Raw genomic sequence first — 23,254 nt, 5'->3', positions numbered from 1 at the left:
AACGTCAAGGAATAATGTGCTGAAAACTGGAAAAAAAAAAAAAACAAAAAAAAACAAAAAACCTACCAAATCGCTACGCAGAAGACTGTGATACAAAGCTCCATCTCTGGAACATTTATCGGAAATTCAGTTGCAAATTATTTCCTTATTGAGTTTTGCTTTTCTCTTTTCCTAGAATATAGACATAAAGTCAAATTTGGCAAATTTCTCCGGGTAAATCACATTCTGCAAAATTACATTACTTCTTTATACGGCCACAGAGAGGTTTCAGTGACTATTTCAGTACAGTAGGCTAGATGAAGGCGCAAAGAAAATAAGGCAACGTCTGAATTCTTTAAAACTTTTTAAAAAATTCACTCAGTTTTCAAAAAATATTCTTGTCTTAAGCATGCATTATAACTTTTAATTTTAAAAGCCTTAAGGTAAGTTAAAAACCACCCCCAAAACACTAAAGTGTAAGAGCTAAGAGACATTCACAAGAATTTGATCTGGTTTTAACCAGATTTGGCACATTCTTCCCTGCAGTCGCCTCCCAAAAAATCCTGCAACAAGTACCAGCAGAAGAAGCTTTTGAGCTTCTTGCAGAAGAAGATGGAAATGTGTTTGATTTTAAATCCCCAGCAGCTGATGCAGGGCCTCACACCAAGCAGGCATCCGTAAATATTTGTTGAATAGTCCCTGGGTCAGAAAAAGATCTTGCAGTATCTAGATGCTGATGAAGCAGGGATTGTTCCTTTTAAAATTCCACTTTACTATGGAATCCTTCTGCTCAGGAAACTACACTGCTTTTTTCATTGCCCGTAGGCTAGGGTTCCATATAAAATACAGGATACCTAGTTAAATGTCAGTTTCAGATAAACAATGAACAATATGTGTGTCCCACATATTGTATGGATAAAAACGTTTGCATACTTGAGACACATTTATACTAAAATATTATTCATTGCAGGTCTGAAATTCACATTTAACTAGGCATCTTATATTTTCATTTGCTAAATCTGGCAAACTTACCATAGAATTAAATACAGATTTCTGTTTTATCATGGTTTAAAAATGGCTTAATTGGAGTTCCTGTTGTGGTGCAGCAGAAACAAATCCGACTAGAAACCATAAGGATGTGGGTTCAATCCCTGGCCTTGCTCAGTGGGTTAAGGATCCGGCGTTGCCGTGAGCTGTGGTGTAGGTTGCAGACATGGCTTGGATCTGGCGTTGCTGTGGCTGTGGTGTAGGCCGGCAGCTACAGCTCCGATTAGACCCCTAGCCTGGGAAGCTCCATATGCTGTAGGTGGGGCCCTAAAAAGAAAAAAAAAAATGGTTTAATTACCAGATATATTGAGTAGAGATGGCCACCCAGTGATGTTAGCCAGGTATCAGCAGACAAACTCATAGCTATCATTCTCATAAATAATTTTTAATAATTTTCTGAATAAAAAACTTTAGCTATAAAGAAACAATCCAACAAATAAACAGGAAAAAAAACTATGACGTTTAGGCAAACTGTGTTTTAAGTCCTGATTCTACAATTAAGTGCGCATATGCCCCTGGAAAGCCATTTATCCTCTATAACTTTATAAAATTATCCTAATTCCTTTTTCTTCATATTGAGAAGAAAGTAAGGACCTAGATTAACCTATTAAAGTTCCTTTATACCCATTTCTCTTCACTCCTTTCCAGAGATAATCACTGCTATCGTCTGAATGATTCTGTTTTGGGTTTTTGGGTGTTGTTGGGTTTTTTTTGTTTTTTGTTTTTTGTTTCTTTTTAGGGCTGCACCCGAGGTGGCAAATGGAAGTTCCCAGGCTAGGGGTCACATCAGATCTGCAGCTGCTGGCCTACACCACAGCCACAGCAACGCATATTCGGAGCTGCATCTGCTAACTACACCACAGCTCATGGCAATGCTGGATCCTTAACCTGCTGAGTGAGGCCAGGGATCGAACCCACGTCCTCACGGATATTAGTTGGATTTGTTTCTGCAGCACTACAATGGGAACTGCAGTCGGAATGTTTCTCAACATTCTCTCAAAACTCAAATGTCAAAACCTAATCCCCAATGTGTAGGTATTAGAAGGCAGAGTTTTGGGAGGCGCTTAGGTCAGAAGGGTGGATCCCTCATAAATGGAACTGGTGCCTTGTAAGAGACCCCAGAGAGCTCCCTCGCCCCTTCTGCCATGTAAAGACCTAACAAAAAGAAGGCTCTCTACGAACAAGGACGAGGCTCTCACCAGACATCTAATCTGCCAGGGCCTTATCTTGGACTTTCCAGTCTCTTAAACTGTGAGAAATAAATCTCCACTGTTTATAAGCCATTCAATCTATGGTATCCTGTTAACACACCTTGAGCAAAGACACTAACCATTTGATCTGTATCGTTCCCATTATTTTGTATGCATTTATAGACAGACATGTATTTATGCACCTGTCCTCTTTTATTTATAAAAAGGAAGCCATATTTCACATATGATACTTTCATTTTAATCTAAATCTCAAATGCCTAAAATTAGGTATTTCATTTTACTAAATAGATCACACACACTGTTGTGACAAGCCAACTCTAAAAGGACCTCTCTATGATCCCCAGCTCCTGATACTCACGCCCTCACATAAATCCCTACCCTTGAGTGTGGGATGGTCTAATGACTTGTTCTAACAAACAGAAAAAGGCAAAAGTGATGAGATGTCCCACGAAAGTGTAGGACATAAAATTCTGACTTCCATTTTGCTGGCAGACTCCTTCTACTGCCTTCTCAGCTTGCATGCTGTGATGAAGTAAGCTGTCACCTTGGAGAGGAACAGAGGCATTATTTCGTTCTTTTTTATGGCTGAGTAATATTCCATCACACACACACACACACACACACACACACACACACACACACAGCCCAGAAGATATCTTCTTTATTTGAACTAAAATTGCTGCTCTGATCTCCATTTTTAGTGATTCTCTTCCCATCTAGAACCAAAGTTGTCCTAGAGCTAAAAGAGAGCCTCAGGTTCAGATCACCCGTCCCTTCCTCAATGCCCTGTCTTCTTGCCATCCTTCTTCCAGCTGGTTGGCAGATTCTAGGGCTAGAACCGTAATGGTAGATTGGGAAATGTTATCTTTAATAGAAATCTCCTTTTTATCTTTTGGGATTCCTACCACCAGCTTTTCTTTCAAAGATATTTTTGATTAGCCAAACAGCCACATACAATCCATATTTTTAATTTATATTGACTGAAATTAGTGATTTTAAGCATTTGTTACTAGATTATGTCAAGGCAACTAAAATTAATGTTTATAAGCCCATATATAGCCTAGACATTTTTCTATTTTTGTGCTAAATTTACTAAAACACTTAATAAGTTTTATTGGTTTCATAGCATTCTTTCCCCAAATCTCTCAACTATTGATGGTGTATTTTTATGTTGCATAGATTTTTGTTGTTTCTTTTTTTTAAAAAACAGCTCCAATCCTTCATACAAGAGAAAGAGCTACACACAGATGTGTGCGTGTTCACACATAGCTGGTACCATGGGATAAAATTTAACTGGGTTTATTTCCCAGTCTTAGTTCTCCTGCTCACATGGCTAACACCCCAGGATAGAAGATGGAGCCACAAGAAATAAACCAGTTGCCCAGTTTTACGAAAATACCATGAAAGTAAATTCTCTTTTAGAAAAATGGACTCCCTGCATGTAAGAGTATTATTCTCCTTCTTAAAAAGAACAAGGAACATGTTTCCATTAATTTACATCCCCAAACTTTCAAAGATAGGAGACTTCCCTGAAAATGTGTCACTTCCGTCTTTCTAAATTCAGAGTGCCATGGCCTCTACAATACAAACTGGATTCTTAAGTGACCAAGCTGGATGAAGCGAGATGTATATTTGAAATCTTACTAGAGGTTGAGACACCACAATTTGACTCGTGTCTGAACCAACTCCACATGAACAAAAATAAAATGAAGCCCCAGCCTGAGACGCTTTGGCCCTGGCTACAAGCGGGAAGAGGCTGCTTTCCTGACCCCAGCCTCCACTTCCTCCCAGCCCAGACGAGTGGGAGGCCCAGCTCTGCTGATGTGCCATCCAGGACCTCTTTCCCGGCCTCACGGAGAATGCTGGCTAACCCGCTGGCCAAGCTATGATCCACAAACCAAAAGCCCACTACCATGTGGGGAATCTCAATGAAATATACAGGAAAGGGTCAAAATGCCAGCTCCCATCATAAACAGTTTCTAACTTCACCTACTGCTACCTCTAATTATGGTCATCTCCATATTGGGAACCATGGTGAAATGTTTTAAAACTCTTCAAGTTTCCTAGAATTTGCCGCTTACACAATATTTGATCTGGTAAACGGCAACTAAAACTAAAATTAACCTGTAAAAGCATTCCTCGCAGGAAAGAGAAGTCATTCAAAACATTCAGAGAACATGATTTCAAGTTTTCAAATGTAACTAGATAAACTGATTTTAACTTCATCTCTACCTGCCCGTTGGCCCCTTGGTGAATAGGCCAAAAGACAAAAGGTACCCAAAAGACAGGTGGTCTAAATTAAGAAGTAAAAGCAGGAGTTCCCTTTGTGACTCAGCAGGTTAAGGACCTGGCATAGTCTCCGTGAGGACGCAGGTTTGATCCCCAGCCTCACTCAGTGGGTTAAGGATCCGGCGTTGCTGCAAGCTGTGGCCTAGGTTGCAGATGCAGCCTAGATCTGGTGTTGCTATGGCTGTGGCACAGGCTGGCAGCTGCAGTTCCAATGCAACCCTTAGCCTGGGAACGTCCATATGCCTCAAGAGGAGAGAGAGAAAAAAAAAAAAGAAGATGTAAAAGCAAATGATGCTGTGTGAACAAGCAGAAGTTGCAAGATCAGTTTATTATTTATTGGGAGGTAACTGTAGCCTCTCAAGATCAGTTTATTATTTATTGGGAGGTAATTGTAGCTTCTCTCTTCTCACAGGCAAACTAACTTAACCATATTTAACAGAACTTGCAGTATAATCACGAAAGACCTTGGGTTCCCTGGTTTCCCATACTGGACATGGTGCACTGACACCTGTACCAAAGCTAATTCTCTTCTGGTAAAAGTGGGAAAAACAAAAACAGATGATGAAGACAAAGCTGCTCTCCTAATCACTTAAAATATCTACTGACACTACACATCATCTCCTATCGCAACTGAGTGATATGGTTATTGTATACAACAAGCAACACCAATTTCAACATGTTCGTAATTTCACAAGGACTAATTCAGTGCTTTAGAAATGGAGAAGAAAAATGAATAGAAAAGATGTGATACAGATAACACCTATATAGATACAGATGTTATAATATAGAAATAGAGACATGTTATAATATAGAAATCATATACATAACACACATACACATATATGCAACTTACATGTACCTGTATACATATATGTAACTTACATGTACGCACATATATAACTTGTGTGTACACACACACATATGTAAGTTATGGCGCCAAAATTTAAATCCAATCTCATGTGTCTAATGATCTGGCACACAGATGCTAACATTCAGAAACGATGGATTGAGCATTATTATGTGTACAAAGTTGGCTTACTTAAGGTGACACCTGTTACTGTAACCGAGAACAGGGATGAAAGGCAGCAGAAGCATGTTTCTGGTTCATAAAATATCCAGTACCAGGGTTCCTGGTCAGCAGACTGTTCAAGCTACCTCCTCCTTGGACTTCTGCCCTCAAAACCCTTCGGCATCCTCTCCATCCACCCAAATGGGGAGAAGAAGTCTAGGGAGGAGATACCCTTCGTTTTTAGGCACTTTTGGCCTAGACGTGGAACACATGACCTCACTGGCAAGAACCAGTCACGTGGCCACACCCAGGTGCAAGAGAGCCTGGGAAATGTAGTTCAGCTGGGCAGCTGCTTCCCAGCAACTCCTCTGCAGAAGATGAGTCTTTGGTGTACAACAGTCACGACGGTAGGTACTACAAGGAATTCAAAGTAGTAAGACAAGGCTAACTATGAATACACGGCTTTGTCCAGCTTTGTCCTGTTAAAATATGAGGAGCAATTCACTCAAAATTTAGCTAATCAAGATAACTAATATTTAAGGTCATTATATTGTTGGGGTTTTTTTTGGTTTTTTGGGGGTTTTTTTTGTCTTTTTGCCTTTTCTAGGGCCGCTTTTGAGGCATATGGAGATTCCCAGGCTAGGGGTCTAATCGGTACCGTAGCCACCGACCTATACCAGAGCAACACGGGATCTTAGCCACATCTGCAAACTATACCACAACTCACGGCAACGCCGGATCCTTAACCCACTGAGCAAGGCCAGGGATCGAACCCGAAACCTCATGTTTCCTAGTCGGATTCGTTAACCACTGCACCATAACGGGAACTCCTATGTTTTTTTTGTTTGTTTGTTTGTTTTTTATTATATTGTTTAAGTATGAGGCTCACACTGTTAACCCCCAATCAGCAATCACGTGTTTTGAGTTGGTGATTCACAGGCATGTGAGATTAGCGGGGATGTATTTACCTTGTCTCATACTGTGTGGCCAACGACCACACCATGACATGGCTGCATGGCATATGTGGAAACATAAAGCTTTGCATTTTACTAGATTTGAACCTACTAGAGATAAGGCTGGTCACTCTCTTTACTCATCCATGTTGCTGTAGCTTATAGCTTTTTCGGCATGCTTACTTGGTTTTTGTTTTTTTCCACAAAGTTTGGTCAAAGTTGGATGCTTGCAATTTTGATTTACATCTTAGATGTTAGTCTCTAAAATCAATTCCTCTGTATTGTATTTCAGAATCCTCTTGGAAGTCTCCCATACCTATAACAGTAGAACTAAGCACTCCCTCTTCTGGGCCTCCTCTCTCCCTGAACATATGTGTATATATATTCAAGGGTTTTTCAAAGAGTGACTATAAGGACATATACAGAAGTGACTGCATGATAGTTGGCTTCTATTAAACTTAACCGAAAAATTAAGATCATGATACTGAATACATATAGTTGTCAAGCATATTAGACATAATTCATACTTTCCAGTCTAGTATATTATAGGTGCTCCCCGAAAACATATAATTTCCATGAATATTGTTATTATTTTGAATAGCTCTCCTTTTAATAAGCAAAGGCAAAACCTGGCTTTACCATAGAAAAGGCAAATTACAAGGAAGTATTTCTTCTTATTATTTTTTGTCTTTTTGCCTTTTTCTAGGGCCGCTCCCACGGCATATGGAGGTACCCAGGCTAGGGGTCAAATCGGAGCTGTAGCCGCCAGCCTACACCACAGCCATAGCAACGTGGGATCCGAGCCGCATCTGCCACCTACACCACAGCTCACGGCAACACCGGATCCCCAACCCACTGAGCAAGGCCAGGGACCGAACCCGCAACCTCATGGTTCCTAGTCGGATTCGTTAACCACTGCGCCATGACGGGAACTCCAAGGAAGTATTCCTTACAGAAAAAAACAAGCGGTAGAAATTTGTAAAGCATGAAATGGGTGAAAAGAGGAGAGAATCTGCTCACAAACTTTGATTCTTGAATAATTTCATCACATACAGAGTGAAATTAATAGGTTTCCTTGAGCGGTCCCATCCACAGATGCTGCAAATAAAAGGACATCAAGTGTGAGAAAACAAAATCTAAAAACATCTCCGGATTACAGAAAGCCTGATGTTCCTGATCTGTTTGGCAATGAAAGTGCCTCCTAAAACCACAGGCAGCAATTTCCAGGAAAGAAACAAGCCAACCTTTTCAGTTACTGTGTCCTTGATCTCATATTTTTGGTGTAACAGAATCTGAAAGAAAGTGATGGGACCCACGCTGAGAAAATGATTCTACAAAATGCATTTTTGGGGGAGGTAAGATTACAAAATTCTCAGAACATCAAAGATTAACTTATTAGTGTCATATCTTGGGAGTGATTTCCCACCATTAAAAAAAAAAAAGGTTTATTTTTGTTAATATTATTATAATAACGTACACTAATTTTTAACCATGACTTCAATATGGCCAAAAACAAACAAACAAACAAACAAAAAACCCATATGACCATTTACTCAAAAACATCTTAAAGACTGCAACTTTTCATATTAGAGATTCTTTGTGTTCACATCTTCTCTTTCTGGTTTTTAATCTGAACTTCTTTTACCATCTTGATGCCATTTCTACTTCTATACCTGGTTGCTCTTCCTGTTGTAATAGCAATACTTTATGACTCATGGGTTTACAAAGACATAATAACATTGCAGACTTTTGCAGTTGAAACTGACATCAAAAAAATTAATCTAGACTAACTCTATCAAGAAACCTCAGATCCAAACAAGTTAAAGTGCTTGCCAGAATCCCCTAGAGAAGGAAAGAAGGTCCTGGTCCTTCAAATTCTGCAAGAGCATTTTTTAAAATGTATGTATTAATTGTGGTGAGAACCCGGCAGTTGCTTCAGCTCCCTGGAGCTAATCCTAAATGCAAGTGTTACCTACAGCCTCAAACAGGCTGAAGCATGATTAAGGCAGTACTGCTTCATTCACTTGTTGCCCATTCATTTACTGAGTCCTAGTAGGAACCTATGGATGTAAACATGAAAAAGATGCAGCCCCTGCTGGAGAGAGTTGCCCTGAGCTTTGGGTAGGTCGCAGACACGGCTCAGGACTGATGTTGCTGCAGCTGTGGTATAGGACGGCAGCTGCAGATCAGATTCGACCCCTAGCCTGGGAAATTCCATATGCAGTGGGAGAGGCCCTAAAAAGCTATATATATTTTTTTAAATGAACACTGAAGACAGCAGAATAGTAGGACTGGAGCTCAACTTCTCTCTAAAAACAACAAAATCACAACCAAATGCTGATCAATCTTCAACCAAATGAACCAAAAACTTTCAAAAAGCTATCCTACTCCAGAGGACAAAGAAGAGGCCACATCAAGAAGAAGCTAACATCTATCCTTCTAAAACTATTCCAAAAAATCGCAGAGGAAGGGACACTCCCAAACTCATGCTATGAGGCCTCCATCACCCTGATATCCAAACCAGACAAAGAGACCACAAAAAAAGAAAACTACAGGCCAATTTCACTGATGAACATAGATGCAAAAATCCTCAACAAAATACTAGCAAACTGCATCCAACAATAGAGTGATCAAGTGGGATTTATCACAGGGATGCAAGGATTCTTCAATATCTACAAATCCATCAGTGTGATACACCACATTAACAAACTGGAGAATAAAAACCATATGATCCTCTCAATAGACTCAGAAAAAGCCTTTGACAAAATCCAACACCCATTTCTGATAAAAACCCTTCAGAAAGTGGGCATAGTGGGAACCTACCTCAACATAATAAAGGCCGCATATGACAAACCCAGAACTAATATCATTCCCAATGGTGAAAAGCTGAAAGAATTCCCACTGAGATCAGGAACAAGACAAGAATGTCCACTCTCGCCACTACTCTTCAACATAGTTTGGAAAGTCCTAGCCATGGCAATCAGAGAAGCAAAAGAAATAAAAGGAATCCAAATTGGAAAGGAAGAAGTAAAACTATCCCTCTTTGCAGATGACATGATACTATACCTAAAGAATCCTAAAGACTCTACCAGAAAAATGTTAGAGCTCATCCATGAATTTGGTAAAGTCACAGGATACAAAATTAATACACAGAAATCGATGTCATTTCTATACACTAACAATGAAATATCAGAAAGAGAAATTAGGGAAGCAACCCCATTTACCATCACATCCAAAAGAATAAAATACCTAGGAGTAAACCTACCTAAAGAAGCACAAGACCTGTACTCTGAAAACTACAAGACACTGATGAAAGAAATCAAAGATGATACAAATAGATGGAAAGACATCCCATGCTCTTGGATTGGAAGAGGCAATATTACCAAAATGACTATACTACCTAAGGCAATCTACAGATTCAATGCAATCCCTATCAAATCACCAAGGACATTTTTCACAGAACTCAAACACAGTATTTTAAAGTTTGTTTGGGAGCACAAAAGACCCAGAATAGCCAAAGACATCCTGAAAAAGAAAAATGGAGCTGGAGGAATCAGGCTTTCTGACTTCAGGCTACACTACAAAGCAACAGTCATCAAAACCATATGGTACTGGCACAAAGACAGAAATATAGAGCAGTGGAACAGGATAGAAAGCCCAGAATTAAACCCATGCACCTACAGCCAACTAATCTATGACAAAGGAGGCAAGAATATACAATGGAGAAAGGACAGCTTGTTCAATAAGTGGTGCTGGGAAAACTAGACAGCCACATGGAAAAGAATGAAATTAGATCACTCTCTAACACCATACACAAAAATAAACTCAAAATGGATTAAAGACCTAGACATAAGACCAGATACTATAAAACTATTAGAGGAAAACATAGACCAAACACTCTCTGACATAAACAACAGCAAGATCTTCTCAGATCCACCTCTTAGAGTAATGACAGCAAAAACAAAAATAAACAAATGGGACCTAATCGAACTTATAAGTTTCTGCACAGCAAAGGAAACCCTAAACAAAACGAAAAGACAACCCACAGAATGGGAGAAAATCTTTGCAAATGAATCGACTGACAAGGGAATACTCTCTAAAATTTATAAACACCTTCTACTGCTCAATACCAAAAAACCAAACAACCCCATCAAAAAATGGGCAGAAGATCTAAACAGACAATTCTCCAAAGAAGACATACAGATGGCCGAGAAACACATGAAAAGATGTTCAACATCACTCATCATTAGAGAGATGCACATCAAAACCACTCTCTGGTACCGCCTTACACCAGCCAGAATGGCCATCATCAAAAAGTCTACAAACAATAAGTGCTGGAGAGGGTGTGGAGAAAAAGGAACCTCTTACACTGTTGGTGGGATTGTAAGTTGGTGCAACCACTGTAGAAAGCAGTATGGAGATGCCTCAGAAAACTAAAAATAGAACTACTGTTTGATCCAGCAATCCCACTCCTGGGCATGTATCCAGAGAAAACCATGACTTGAAAAGACACATGTTCTCCAGTGTTCATTGCAGCGCTATATACAATAGCCAAGACATGGAAACAACCTAAATGTCCATTGACAGAGGAGTGGATTAAGAAGATGTGGTACATAAACACAATGGAATATTACTCAGCCATTAAAAGGAATGAAATACCGGCATTTTTAGCAACATGGATGGACCTAGAAATTATCAGGCTAAGTGAGGTCAGTCAGACAATGAGACACCAACATCAAATGCTATCACTGCCATGTGGAATCTGAAAAAAAGATACAGTGAAGTGCTTTGCAGAACAGATACTGACTCACGGACTTTGAAAAACTATGGTTTCCAAAGGAGAGAGGTTTCAGGGTGGGAGGATGTGCTTGGGGTGTGGGATGGAAATCCTATAAACCTGGATTGTGATGACCATTGTACAACTATAAATGCAACAAATTCACTGAGTAATAAAAAAAAATTTTTTAATTAAAAAAAAGAAATACTGCTAGATTCTTGAGTACTGGCAAATATTAGCTATCAATATATGATATACAGACTCAAGCATTTTGCCCATGCATTGTATTGACAAGCAAGAACTATATACCCACAATCAGTTGTTATGGATAGAGATGTGGGTGGTTAATTAACAATTGGTTGAATACTTATTAACTCTGTAACAATTATATGGGTCTAAAATGAAACCTTTTTCTTTTGTTTCAAGTGAAACTAATGTTTTCTGATAGTAAGACCATTTTTTCAGGAGCTAGATTTAGTTGACTCATTTATCAAGCAATGGGATAAAAGTTTTATATATTTCTTTTTCTGTATTTCTGAAATGTTCTAATATCATGTCTGAACTAAAAACACAACAAAACCAAACCAGCCTCTTATCTTCAGCCCTTGTTACCCTCCCCTGGTAATAATGCCATCTGCAAATGATGAGTAGTAGGCTTCTGATTAGATATAATTCCCAACTTCTCTGTGACAGATCTAAGATATCAGCTTTTTATCTGAACTTTGACTCAAGTGAAAAATAATTATTTAGAGCTGAAAGAGTTGAAATAGTTGATTTTAATTAGTAAAATACGATTAGAGATATCCAAATAAACTGGAAGTCCATATAATAAGTCCACCAAAACAGCTGGACACTTAAATTTTCCTATCATATGAGAACTTCCATGTCATTCGAGAAAGAAAATTGTTCTTTATGTTTCCATAGGTCATCTTCTAATGTCTATGTTTTATGGTCACAACCCACTTTTCATTCCAGTTTAACAACTAAACTTCCTTTCCACAAACAAGATTTACAAGGAATTTGATCATTTTGACCTTTTGCTTCTAATGACCATCAGCCTAGTCTAGAATGGAAAGGCTACAGATTCAGCCTCTGATTTAACACGCTCATTCTGACCACTGGAAAATCCTACTTTAAAAAAAAAAAAAATGTGTTGGCAGCATGTTTGATTACAAAAAAAAGCAAGAAGCCTGAGCTTCTTCAAAAATCCAACCCATGCTTGACAGACCTGCCTCTGTGACAAATCACTTTTTATCTCCTCATCTCCGAAGCATCCCAGACACATTCTTTGACCATGAATTCACTCGTCTTTCCTTTGAGGGAGACCAGCTCTTGAGCGAGTGTGGGAAGCGGGGAAGGAGCCCATCACGTCCACCTGCGGTTGCTAAAGACAACAGAGCAGAAAAGAACGCTCTGCTTCTCTTGGCCTCCGTGTTCCCTGTTAATGTGTAGCGCGTCGTTGTTGGGAAATAGTTCCTCACCTGACTTTCCAAGAAATGGAGGGCCTCACAGTTGTTTGATGGCTCGGTCATTAAATGCATGATCGTTCCGTCCTGCCGGAGTCACTGACGGAACCAGACCGTGGTCTCAGGTCCTTCTCCGAAATGCTGCCATCGTGTGGCACCTCGGAGCCATGACCGGAAGAGCCCTATGGGTCATATGGTTCAGCGCAGGGTGGCTGGACTCCAGCAGAATCTATTCCTATAACTGTCTACGTTCATATTAGACCATTCCCGTGGGCACAGAGTAAACCATAGTGAATCCTGCGGAAATCTTGGCTGTTTTTAGAATTTGTGAACTTCCCTCCACGACACTGACAATATGACAAACTTAAGTGAGTAATGTGTTTAAAGGGAAAAAACAGTTTTTAAGAGCAGAAATGAGAAATCTGGTTTTGCAACCTGATAACCTGTGTACTTTATATTTTATAGAGACAGCTGCCATCCGAATTATTAAAATGTGTGCTTAGCACTCACAAAGCAACAATATCAATTCATTTGAAATGCATCCAATTTGAAAGTGACATTTCCACCCAACAAATCTATGGATTAATTATACTAGCACTGCAAAAAAATTGCTTAACCTGTATTTATGTTAAAATGAATATTTGGTAAATAGGAACTGACTCCTTAGGACTAATAATAAATAGGACCATTTATCTTCAGTCTCATCTTACACGTGAGTCTTACAGTGGAGGTGTGAGATAAATGACTACTGCAAGCTCCTTTCACAACTGAGAAAGGGAGATGAAGAGGGTAAGTAACGTCAAACAATATTAAATGTTTCAAATGGGCTCAGAGCTCTACTACCCTGAACTTTGTTCCAATATTCAACTTTCATCTCCAGTTTTCTTTCAAACACTTTTTCAATACCCAGTAAAGTTTTTTAATATAAAATTTTATATTTAATTTTCATTTAAGTAACCAACTTTATATATCCTGGGAAAAAACACTAGAAAAAGACAGTTCAGAAACCTAATCCATTCCCGCAGATGTGTGCCAATTAGCCTGTTGATGTGCACAGTTTAAAAACGCTACATCTGGAGTTCCCATTTGTGGCTCAGCGATAATGCATCTGACTACTATCCATGAGGACACAGGTTCGATCTCTGGCCTCCATCAGTGGGTTAAGGATTCAGCATTGCTATGACCTATGGTGTAGTTCGCAGACATGGCTCCAATCTGGCGTGGCTGTGGCTGTGGTGCAGGCCAGCAGGTGCAGCTCCGATTCAACCCCTAGCCTGGGAACTTCCATGTGAAGCATGTGCAGCCCTTAAAAAAAAAACAACCAAAAAACCTTACATCTGGTCGCATTTTAATAGCCTATTCCATTTAAAGATTCACAAATCATGACTACCTGTTCCTCCTAAAAATTTTAATAATAATTAACACATTATACAGTTTAAAATATGCAAGGCATTTGCATATATGTGCCAAGTATCATTAGTTTTACACACACTAATTCACTTAAACCTCTCAAAACCTCCATGAACAAGGTAATAGCATGCATATTTGACAGATGAAGAAACTGGTATAGAAAGGCTCAGTGATTTGCCCAAAGTTACAGGGCTAATTAGCAGCAGGATGGCAGGCAAAGCCACGTCTTGTTTCTGAAGCATCACTTTCAAGCAGTAACCCTGCCCTCAGTCAGAAACTGCTTGACTTCTGCCACATTGAGAATAAATTACCATTCTTCTGTCTGACATAGCAATTATCAGATTCATCACCTCCAAACCATTCAAAAATCCATGTCCTTGAAAGGTCTCGGATTTACAATGGTAAATCCGATTTAATAGACATGAACGTGGATTTGAACGTGACCAATGCCACTTGTCTAAATGACAAGCTGCTGCACATTTGGAATCACAAAACAGAGCTTTAGTCGAAATGGAGAGAAGCTGGCAGAACTCTTTGTGTGCCTGAACAATATAGCCTTGTCGCCAGAAATAAGTACAACTGTAAGGCAAACTTGGTTGCATATATTACCTTAATCTGTTATTTCAACCAAAAGAAACAAAAATCCATCCTATTTAATTCTATTTAGGACTGATTTCTGTAATATTTTTTCTTCTAATTCAGAGTTAATATAGTCTTTGTAAGAACTAGTCATTTCTCTCCCCGCCCCCCGCTTTTTTAGGGGACCCAGAGATGCCCTTCCAGGATGCTGAGAGCCAATCCTATTCACGAAAAAGCTAGTTAATGACATTGTACATAAGTAATGTTTTAACTGCAGAGGGCGTGTGTGTGTGTGTGTGTGTGTGTGTGTGTGTGTGTGTGTGTGTTGTAACCACAAAACCAGAGGGGGAAGTGTGGGAGCAAGTGGGTTGGGCAGTGGCACAAACCTCATGACACATCTCTCCGCCCCCTGTGTTGGTGGCGGATGTCTGGTGCAGCCTTTAAATTCAGGGGAGGTCCAGGCTGTCAGCAGCGAGCGGAGGCCAGAGGGCAGCACTGACAGCCGCATCAGCATTGCTCCCGGGACTGGACTCTTCGCGGGGCTGCAGACCAAGGTAAGCCTACAGCCCGCTGATGGTTGCTGTCGTAGGTAGGCACTGTTTCATTTCACGGGGAAGGTCAAGTTGTCAGGAGAAGGGTTTAACCGCAAACGCTGGTAATCAGACTTAAAATTGTTCTAAGAGTCTTTCCAACAAGCATGTCAGATCCAGGGCAGATCTCCTGCGGGAAAGGTGACTGGCTATTTTGAAAGACAGTCAAATATAAAACTTAAAAATATGTCCACGGAGTCCTCAAAAGAATTATAACTACTTCTTGCCATCAGAAAAAAAATAAAATTCTATGCCTATGTATTATATGTAGCTACGATGGTATCTGCATCATTTTAAATGGACAGTTGATGGTGGAGACATTTAGAAGGAAAATAATATTTAGTGGTAATGTTAAGCTGGTGATAATGCTAATTTTTAATGACTTGACTTACCTGTTTTCAAGGGAAAGAAACCCTTTCTGAATATTTTCACCCCTGTATTTAGCTGTTAACATTTTCACCAAAATACCCACATGACATTATGAAGACTTACAAATAGAAAGGCTGTGAACTGCTCTCAGTGTTTAATTTTTCATTTCAAATTTTAGAACACCTTACTTAAATTACTAACTCTAGAGACAGCTTCATTTCACTTAAGTAGCACCTTTTAAATAATTTAAGCTGAAAAATCGCCCTTGAAATGCATGCTGGAAAATGGAGACAGCAAGTTTCTTTCTCTCTTTCCTTTTATTTTCCCTCTTTCTCTTTGTATTTTTCGTCTTTGAAAAAAAATGTGTTCCCCTTCTAGCTTATTATTTTAATTAAATTACTGTTGATCTGTTTTTAGGTTTAGATGGCTGGAGATATCGGGTAGTGATGGCATATCTCTGAAACTCTACATTTTAAAGGGGACTAAATAAGACTTGTATGTAATCCCCCTCTCTCTTGCCTAACAGTAAGAGATGGAAAATAGAGGTGCCCTAACAAATATTAACTCAAAGGATCATAAAATTAAAAAGAAAAAATTTTTCTCTAAGTAGTAGAGAGTATTTCTATAGGAAAAATATATATATATATATTTTTCGTGATTATTTTGTAATGTGGTGGCTTGAAAAGATGTCATTGTTTTAACCTAGGAGAAGATCAAATATTTCTTACAAAATATTTTGCAGGAAAATCATTACCATGAGAATTGCAGTGATAGCCTTCTGCCTCTGGGGCTTCGCCTCTGCCCTTCCAGTGAGTACAGCTGAATCTTAAACAGAATTCCCCCAAATAAATGAATTGTGTGCTTCAGTGTGCCAGGAACTCATTCTCACTGTAATCTTTCTTCCCATGTTCTATTTCAAAGGTTAAACAGACTAATTCTGGCAGCTCGGAGGAAAAGCTGGTGAGTATCTTTAAGGTTTATCATCTGGTTAAATTGTCGATGCCACTGGTGCAAGATATACTACAAACATACGGCAATTTTACTTATTTCATAGTTAAACAAAATAAGTTAGAAGTATGTATTGAATGCCTGCTACGGTTCTAGGCCAGTACCACGCACAGGATTGCTTTTAATTACTGTCATCTCCTAAAACCAAACTAAATATTTTAATAGAATAAAATCTTGCTCTGGGCCATTATCATTTACGTAAAATGAGTTCTATGAACTTGTGTGGTTTTTTGTTCCCATGAGTCAACACACTGTTCCAGTAGCACGAAATTCCATCTTTTGCTGTACTTGGGGGCAGGTCAAGTTTAAAATTCACCTCACACATTGGTGAGTTGGTATAACCAGAACAGTCCCAAGAGCTCCTAAGATATTTGCTGAGAAGGCCATCATAAAAAGAAAATCTATAGGCAGCAAGGTCCTACTGCAGAGCAAAGGGAACTATATCCAATCTCCTGGGATAGACCATGATGGAAAATCATATTTTAAAAGAATTTACTGAGTCCTTTGCAGTACAGCAGAAATTGGCACAACATCATAAACCAACTATACATTAATTTTTTAAAGAGAACAAAAGGAATGATATAAAATTTCTATTGATTATAGGGAAAAAAGGAAGTCTATTTATGCTGTTTATATCCGCTGTGCTTGTCAGATGACTTCAGATCACATTTTTCTCACCAGGCATAAAACCAAGGCAAACTCTTGATTACAATGATTTGTAGCGCCATTGATGTACTGCCCCTCCCACCAGAGGGGAAACCGTGCCAGCCAGGCAACAGGCGGGCATTGTCCCAGGGAGCTTGGACAAAAAGGCACACAGAGTTCAATTCCAGAAGAACAGAATAAAGGCCGGTAGAGAGCTGCCTGGGGTCACACCGCAGTGAGATGGCTTAAAGAAGATGTTAGGAGACGTATCGCTGTGTGTGTTTGGGCGTGCAAGTGGGTGTGTGTGAGTGTGTCTGTTTTCCAAACTGAGTTAAGAGCACAAGTACTGAATCACAGTAAGAAGCCAGAAAAGTAATATTTGCAGAGAAGACAGGGGTCACGCTCTTTAAGGCAGGACTTTGTGCCTTTTTAATAGACTAAACTATGGCCCAGGAAGCCGTGGCAGTGTCAGTTGTTCACTGACACTTGGGAGATAAGTAAAGAGTTGAGCCTTCTAGAATCCTAGAAATCTAGAGCCGGTAGGAAATATGGAAAGTCTCTAAAGAGAACCTCCAAAGAGGAACACTGGTTACCTATGAGTGATTTTAGTTTGTTTTTCTTATCCATATATTCTTTCTTTCTGTCATTTTAGGGCTGCACCAGCAGCATAGGGAGGCTCCCAAGCTAGGGGTCGAATCAGAGCTGCAGCAGCTGACCTACACCACAGCCACACAATGCCAGATCCAAGTTGTATGTGCAGTCTCCACTGCAGCTCATGGCAATGCCGGATCCTTGACCCACTGAGTGAGGCCAGGGATCAAACCTGCATCCTCGTGGATACTAGTCGGGTTTGTTACCACTAAGTCACAGTGGGAACTCCGGTTCTATTTAAAATTATACATTTATCCTATAAATATAGAAAAGCCTGTATTACACCTATCATCCAAATATGTATAAAATACATCGAAGATAACATATTTATGCATATAGCATTTACGTAAATCTATATTTTAAAGAAAAGAAAGAGGGAACTTGTAAACTCAACTAGGCCAGTAGGTTTCACATCTTTTAATTCCAGGAGCCCCTTCTTTGAGCAAGAGCTTTCACAGAGGCCTGATATGAAGCTGCTCTGATTGAAGCCAGCCATGGGAAACCCAAAGGGCTACCGACTGGTTTCCTTCCTGCTTGTCCCCTCCTTGGTGGCTCTGAAGGAGCTCTTGGAAACCCCGGGTAATCGTTTTCAGTGGCAGAAATGTGAAGTGATTACCCTGGGCCATGCAGCCTGCCCGATGACACCTGTTCATTGCAATTTCCGTTCCTAGCATATTATTGCCATGTTCCAGAAAAACGACTTGTCTACATAAAAGGCCTTCCCATTCATGCCTTTGGCACCTTAAAGCAGTAAAATATTAGATTTCTGACTGTCCACTGGGGTGCCACTAGACCCATGTGACCAGCGAACACTCAAAATGTAGGCTGTGCCGTGGAGGAACTAAATTTGTTTAAATCAACTTCAATTTAAAGAGCCATATGTTTCGTGGCCACCAAAGCCATGGAGAGTTTCTTCCTTGTTCCATAGAGAAAGAAAACAAGGAAGAGCAGGGCTAAATGAGGGCACCTCCGCTTCAGTTTGGCCTCATCTGAGAGGAATTTCAGCTGCCACACAGAGCACAGGAAAGCAGTGTTAGCACCAGTGTGAAGAGCCCCTGGGTTTGAACCCCGGCTCTGCCACTGACTCTCACTTGACTTCACTGTGGCTGAATGTCTCCTGATCTGCAAGATGGGATTGAGAATAATGAGGATGACACCTACTCCAGGATTAAGAGAAGGAATATTTATAAATAGTTTTGAAAGTATGCCTGGCTCACAGTCAGTGCTAAGTAAGAGTTTATTAAAGGAATGTTCCGGAAAGAAGACCTTATGACAGGTATATCTAAGGCTCTCTTTGACTGTGTCATGCTTGTTATGCTTATCCTAAGTTTTCAGGTTATCACTTAGAGATCCTTGCTTCTTTTTTCTAGAATGACAAATGTGCAACTCTTTTGTTTTTTTGTAGCTTTCCAACAAATACACAGATGCTGTAGCCACATTGCTAAAGCCTGACCCATCTCAGAAGCAGACTTTCCTAGCGCCACAGGTACTTTTGATTTTAACTTATTTTAAATATTAAAATTCTCATGGTTAAAGAACCACCACCACAAATTGTAACTACCAAGCAGGTCATTTAGCCTGATGAAATGGCTCTTTCCTGCTGGTTGGTAAACATGAACTTCGAGCAACTGATCTGCCATGTGGTCTTCCCTGCAAAGCCATCCACCAATGAGGCTAAAAAATAAGACCTGCTGTGGATGGAAAAGGCTACCTTCTGAATTTAAAAATTAAGCATGTATGATGTACACTGATCTGTGCCCTTCCTTCTTCAGAATACTATTTCCTCGGAGGAAACGGACGACTTCAAACAAGAGGTGAGTTTCACTCTGAATCCAAGGTCCGGCATGTCACAGAGGGACCAAGGAAGCCATTCTTTCTCCTAGTGACACTGCCAGGGCTCAACTCCGGCAAAATTACGTTAGCAAATGATCCAGTAAATATCACGTCTAAAATTTGCTCACCAAAAGCGCAAGTATTTCCTAAATGTCAAAAATACCAGGTTTCTACAAATACGTTTACTGTGGCAGGAAGTGTTGACTCATGTCTGTTTGAAATACTAAGCCTTTTGCAGTTATTTAAGGTATGTGGTTGATGTCATCTAATACCTAATAAGTATCTAAATAATGCCTACCAAAAACAAGATTTTGCCTCCAGGAACTTTTCTGTTCCTAACATTATAGTTTTTTAATAGCTCTTCTTTTTATTGGGACTATTCATATATTTCCTAAGCAAAGGGATAAGGTAAAGCTGTCTTCCTTAAGATTCCATTTGAAGGTGCTAAGAATCTCTAATAAGGAAAGGTAGATAAATAGCCCAGTATATTTGCTAATCAGATGTTTAATAGACACGAACTGATTTTGAGCTGCAGTATATATATATATATATATATATATATGGATAACAGAGTCACTTTTAATTATCCGGACTAATAGGGAAGGGATTTTGGGTGGGGGGGTACACATTACTGATATATGAATGCTCTGATGGCCTGAGAATTCTCATTTCAAATAGAAAAAGAAATTCCACAGTTAGTATCTGTATTTATTACATTATTGAATTCAGGAAATTGAATAATGTCTAATGTGAACAAGGAAAAACAGTGTTATTACGTACGTATCGTACTCAGATATTTGGCTTGAAAATACCAATGAAAATAATTTTTGTGAGAAAGTCAGAAAAAATGCCTGAATATGATGCCACTTATCATTGCGTTAAAAGAGAAATCAGAAGATGCTGGCTTTAGCGCCTAAGGGCCACGGAGTGCATTGTCCTGACTGCAAAGATTCTCACACGAAAGGAAGATAGTAAGCGGCAGATGCACTGTCGAGCTAAGGGGAAATTAAAAACTCTCACACCCATGTTTCTGGCCATCTCGATATTTAGACCCTGCCAAGCAAGTCCAACGAAAGCCCTGAGCAAACAGACGATGTGGACGACGACGACGACGAAGACCACGTGGACAGCAGGGACACGGACTCCGAGGAAGCTGATCACGCTGACGACGCTGACCGATCCGACGAGTCTCATCACTCCGATGAATCCGATGAGCTGGTCACCGATTTCCCCACCGACACCCCAGCAACCGACGTCACTCCGGCTGTCCCCACGGGAGACCCCAATGATGGCCGCGGGGATAGTGTGGTCTATGGACTGAGGTCAAAATCTAAGAAGTTCCGCAGATCCGAAGCCCAGGTAAATCCTGAAACAGACGCAGCCGATGGTTCCGAGGAGAGCCCTGTCCTAGGAAACCAGAATCGGCAGGCTCATGTATTCGCTCATTCAGCCAGCATGACTACTTGAACACAAAACCTGTGTTTAAATCCACATAATTTCTCCCTAATTTTGTCTCTCAATCACGAGGCAGTTTTTCCAAACCCTGGCTATAAAGCACTTATTCTATTCACTGTTTTAAATTTAAAAAGGACTTCCGAAAAGAGTAATTCTTTTTCATGCTATCATGGTCACATTTTGAAATTCAATGCAGAAGAAGACTTGGAGAGGTGCAAATTACACTGACTCCACAGTCAAAGGATCTGAATTTGGCACATGGCTTTGCCATTTACTACTCACATTACTTTTTAACTTCTTTTTTTTTTTTTTTTTTTTTTTTTTTTTTTTTTTTTTTGGTCTTTTGTCTTTTTTGTTGTTGTTGTTGCTATTTCTTGGGCCGCTCCCGCGGCATATGGAGGTTCCCAGGCTAGGGGTCTAATCGGAGCTGTAGCCACCGGCCTACACCAGAGCCACAGCAACTCGGGATCCGAGCCGTGTCTGCAACCTACACCACAGCTCACGGCAACGCCGGATCGTTAACCCACTGAGCAAGGGCAGGGACCGAACCCGCAACCTCATGGTTCCTAGTCGGATTCGTTAACCACTGCGCCACGATGGGAACTCCTACTTTTTAACTTCTGATTCCGTTTCCCTTTATGTAAAACAGACGAGACCCGCCTCGTAGATTTCCTTGCATAGATAATGGATGTGCCTATTAAAGTAAAGGAGATGACAGAGTAAAAGGACCTGGTGAAAAAAAAAAAAGTAACACACTGGTATTATTATTATTACTTCAGCCACATTTAGACATTTCTGTAGAATACACTGGCCTGAAAGTTAGAAAGCAGAAAAGAGCTACAGTGTTCCCATCCCTGGCTGTTCATTTAATTCTTCTCCCATTTTTGCTGTGATTCAGCAGCTGGATGCCACAGAGGAAGACCTCACGTCACATGTGGAAAGTGAGGAGACGGATGGTACCCCCAAGGCCATCCTCGTTGCCCAGCGCCTGCACGTGGCTTCTGACTTGGACAGCCAAGAGAAGGACAGTCAGGAGACGAGTCAGCCGGATGACCGCAGTGTGGAAACCCGCAGCCAGGAGCAGTCCAAAGAATACACGATCAAGACCTATGATGGGAGCAATGAGCATTCCAATGTGATTGAGAGTCAGGAAAATCCCAAAGTCAGCCAAGAATTCCACAGCCATGAAGACAAGCTGGTCCCAGACTCTAAGAGCGAAGAAGACAAACACCTGAAACTTCGAGTTTCTCATGAATTAGAGAGTGCGTCTTCTGAGATCAACTGAGAGAAATACAATGTCTTACTTTGCTTTTAGTAAAAAGAAAAAAAAACACATTGTAGCGAGGTGGGAGAAAATATGAAAGGCTTATTTCTCAGCTTAGTTGGTGAATGTATATGTGTGTGGCTCTGGAAACAAATAATATTTTTGATCATTAGTTTAGTGTGTGGCTTCATGGTAACACCCTTGTCAACTAAAAGCTTCAGGGTTTAGTCGACGGTCTTTCCGTATAAGAAATACAAGCCGTCACTGATTTGTAATGTTTGCTATCCTTTTATGAATAGAAATTTATGTAGAAGCAAACAAAACACTGACACACTTATAAGAGAGGATATAAAATTTCATGTCACTCTGATCTTTTGTTTTTTAAATTAGTGTATATTTTGTTGATTATTTTTGTTGGTGTGAATAAAATATCTCGAATGTAATGAGCGTTTGGTGGTGTCATTTGTGTTTCTTATTTGGTTTCCCACAGTTGTCTAGCAATTAATAATGTAACCATTTTCATGAATGTGCTGGACTTAGTAGAGAGCAATCTATGACCTGCTGGATCAACCATAGAGCCTCTGGCTGATCTTAAGCTCCTAGTCAAGGAAACAGGAGCCAAGTGATGGGTGATATTCAGCCAGATACCCTCCAATCATGCAGGGATCTGTAGACCACTTTTGCTCAGTGGGAGCAACCTTTTCTAATTTTTACCAAGC

General features: G+C 40.1%; 1 protein-coding gene across 4 annotated transcripts; it reads left to right on the top strand.

Annotated features, from left to right (window-relative positions):
* Nucleotides 1–15,190: 15,190 nt before the first annotated feature.
* SPP1 (secreted phosphoprotein 1) lies at nucleotides 15,191–22,978 on the top strand. Of its 4 annotated transcripts, none has more exons than XM_005667005.4 (7): nucleotides 15,191–15,274; nucleotides 16,422–16,488; nucleotides 16,601–16,639; nucleotides 19,389–19,469; nucleotides 19,756–19,797; nucleotides 20,867–21,175; nucleotides 22,173–22,978. In XM_005667005.4, the coding sequence occupies exons 2-7, from the start codon at nucleotides 16,435–16,437 to the stop codon at nucleotides 22,554–22,556; spliced, it is 909 nt and encodes a 302-aa protein (XP_005667062.1). In that variant the 5' UTR covers nucleotides 15,191–15,274; nucleotides 16,422–16,434; the 3' UTR covers nucleotides 22,557–22,978. The 4 variants fall into 4 exon arrangements, with proteins under 4 accessions (XP_005667062.1, XP_005667061.1, NP_999188.1 ...); XM_005667004.4 differs by having other exon boundaries at nucleotides 16,386–16,488; nucleotides 22,170–22,978; NM_214023.1 differs by having other exon boundaries at nucleotides 22,170–22,977.
* Nucleotides 22,979–23,254: the final 276 nt, after the last annotated feature.

The sequence above is a fragment of the Sus scrofa genome, chromosome 8 (genome assembly GCF_054392235.1).
Source record: "Sus scrofa isolate SSC_HxYL_T2T_F1_AM1 chromosome 8, Sscrofa_HxYL_maternal_Yorkshire_Landrace_v2.0, whole genome shotgun sequence".
Lineage (NCBI taxonomy): Eukaryota > Metazoa > Chordata > Mammalia > Artiodactyla > Suidae > Sus > Sus scrofa.
The sequence above is the reverse complement of the archived record's forward strand: the minus strand, read 5'-3'. Positions and strand labels throughout refer to the sequence as shown.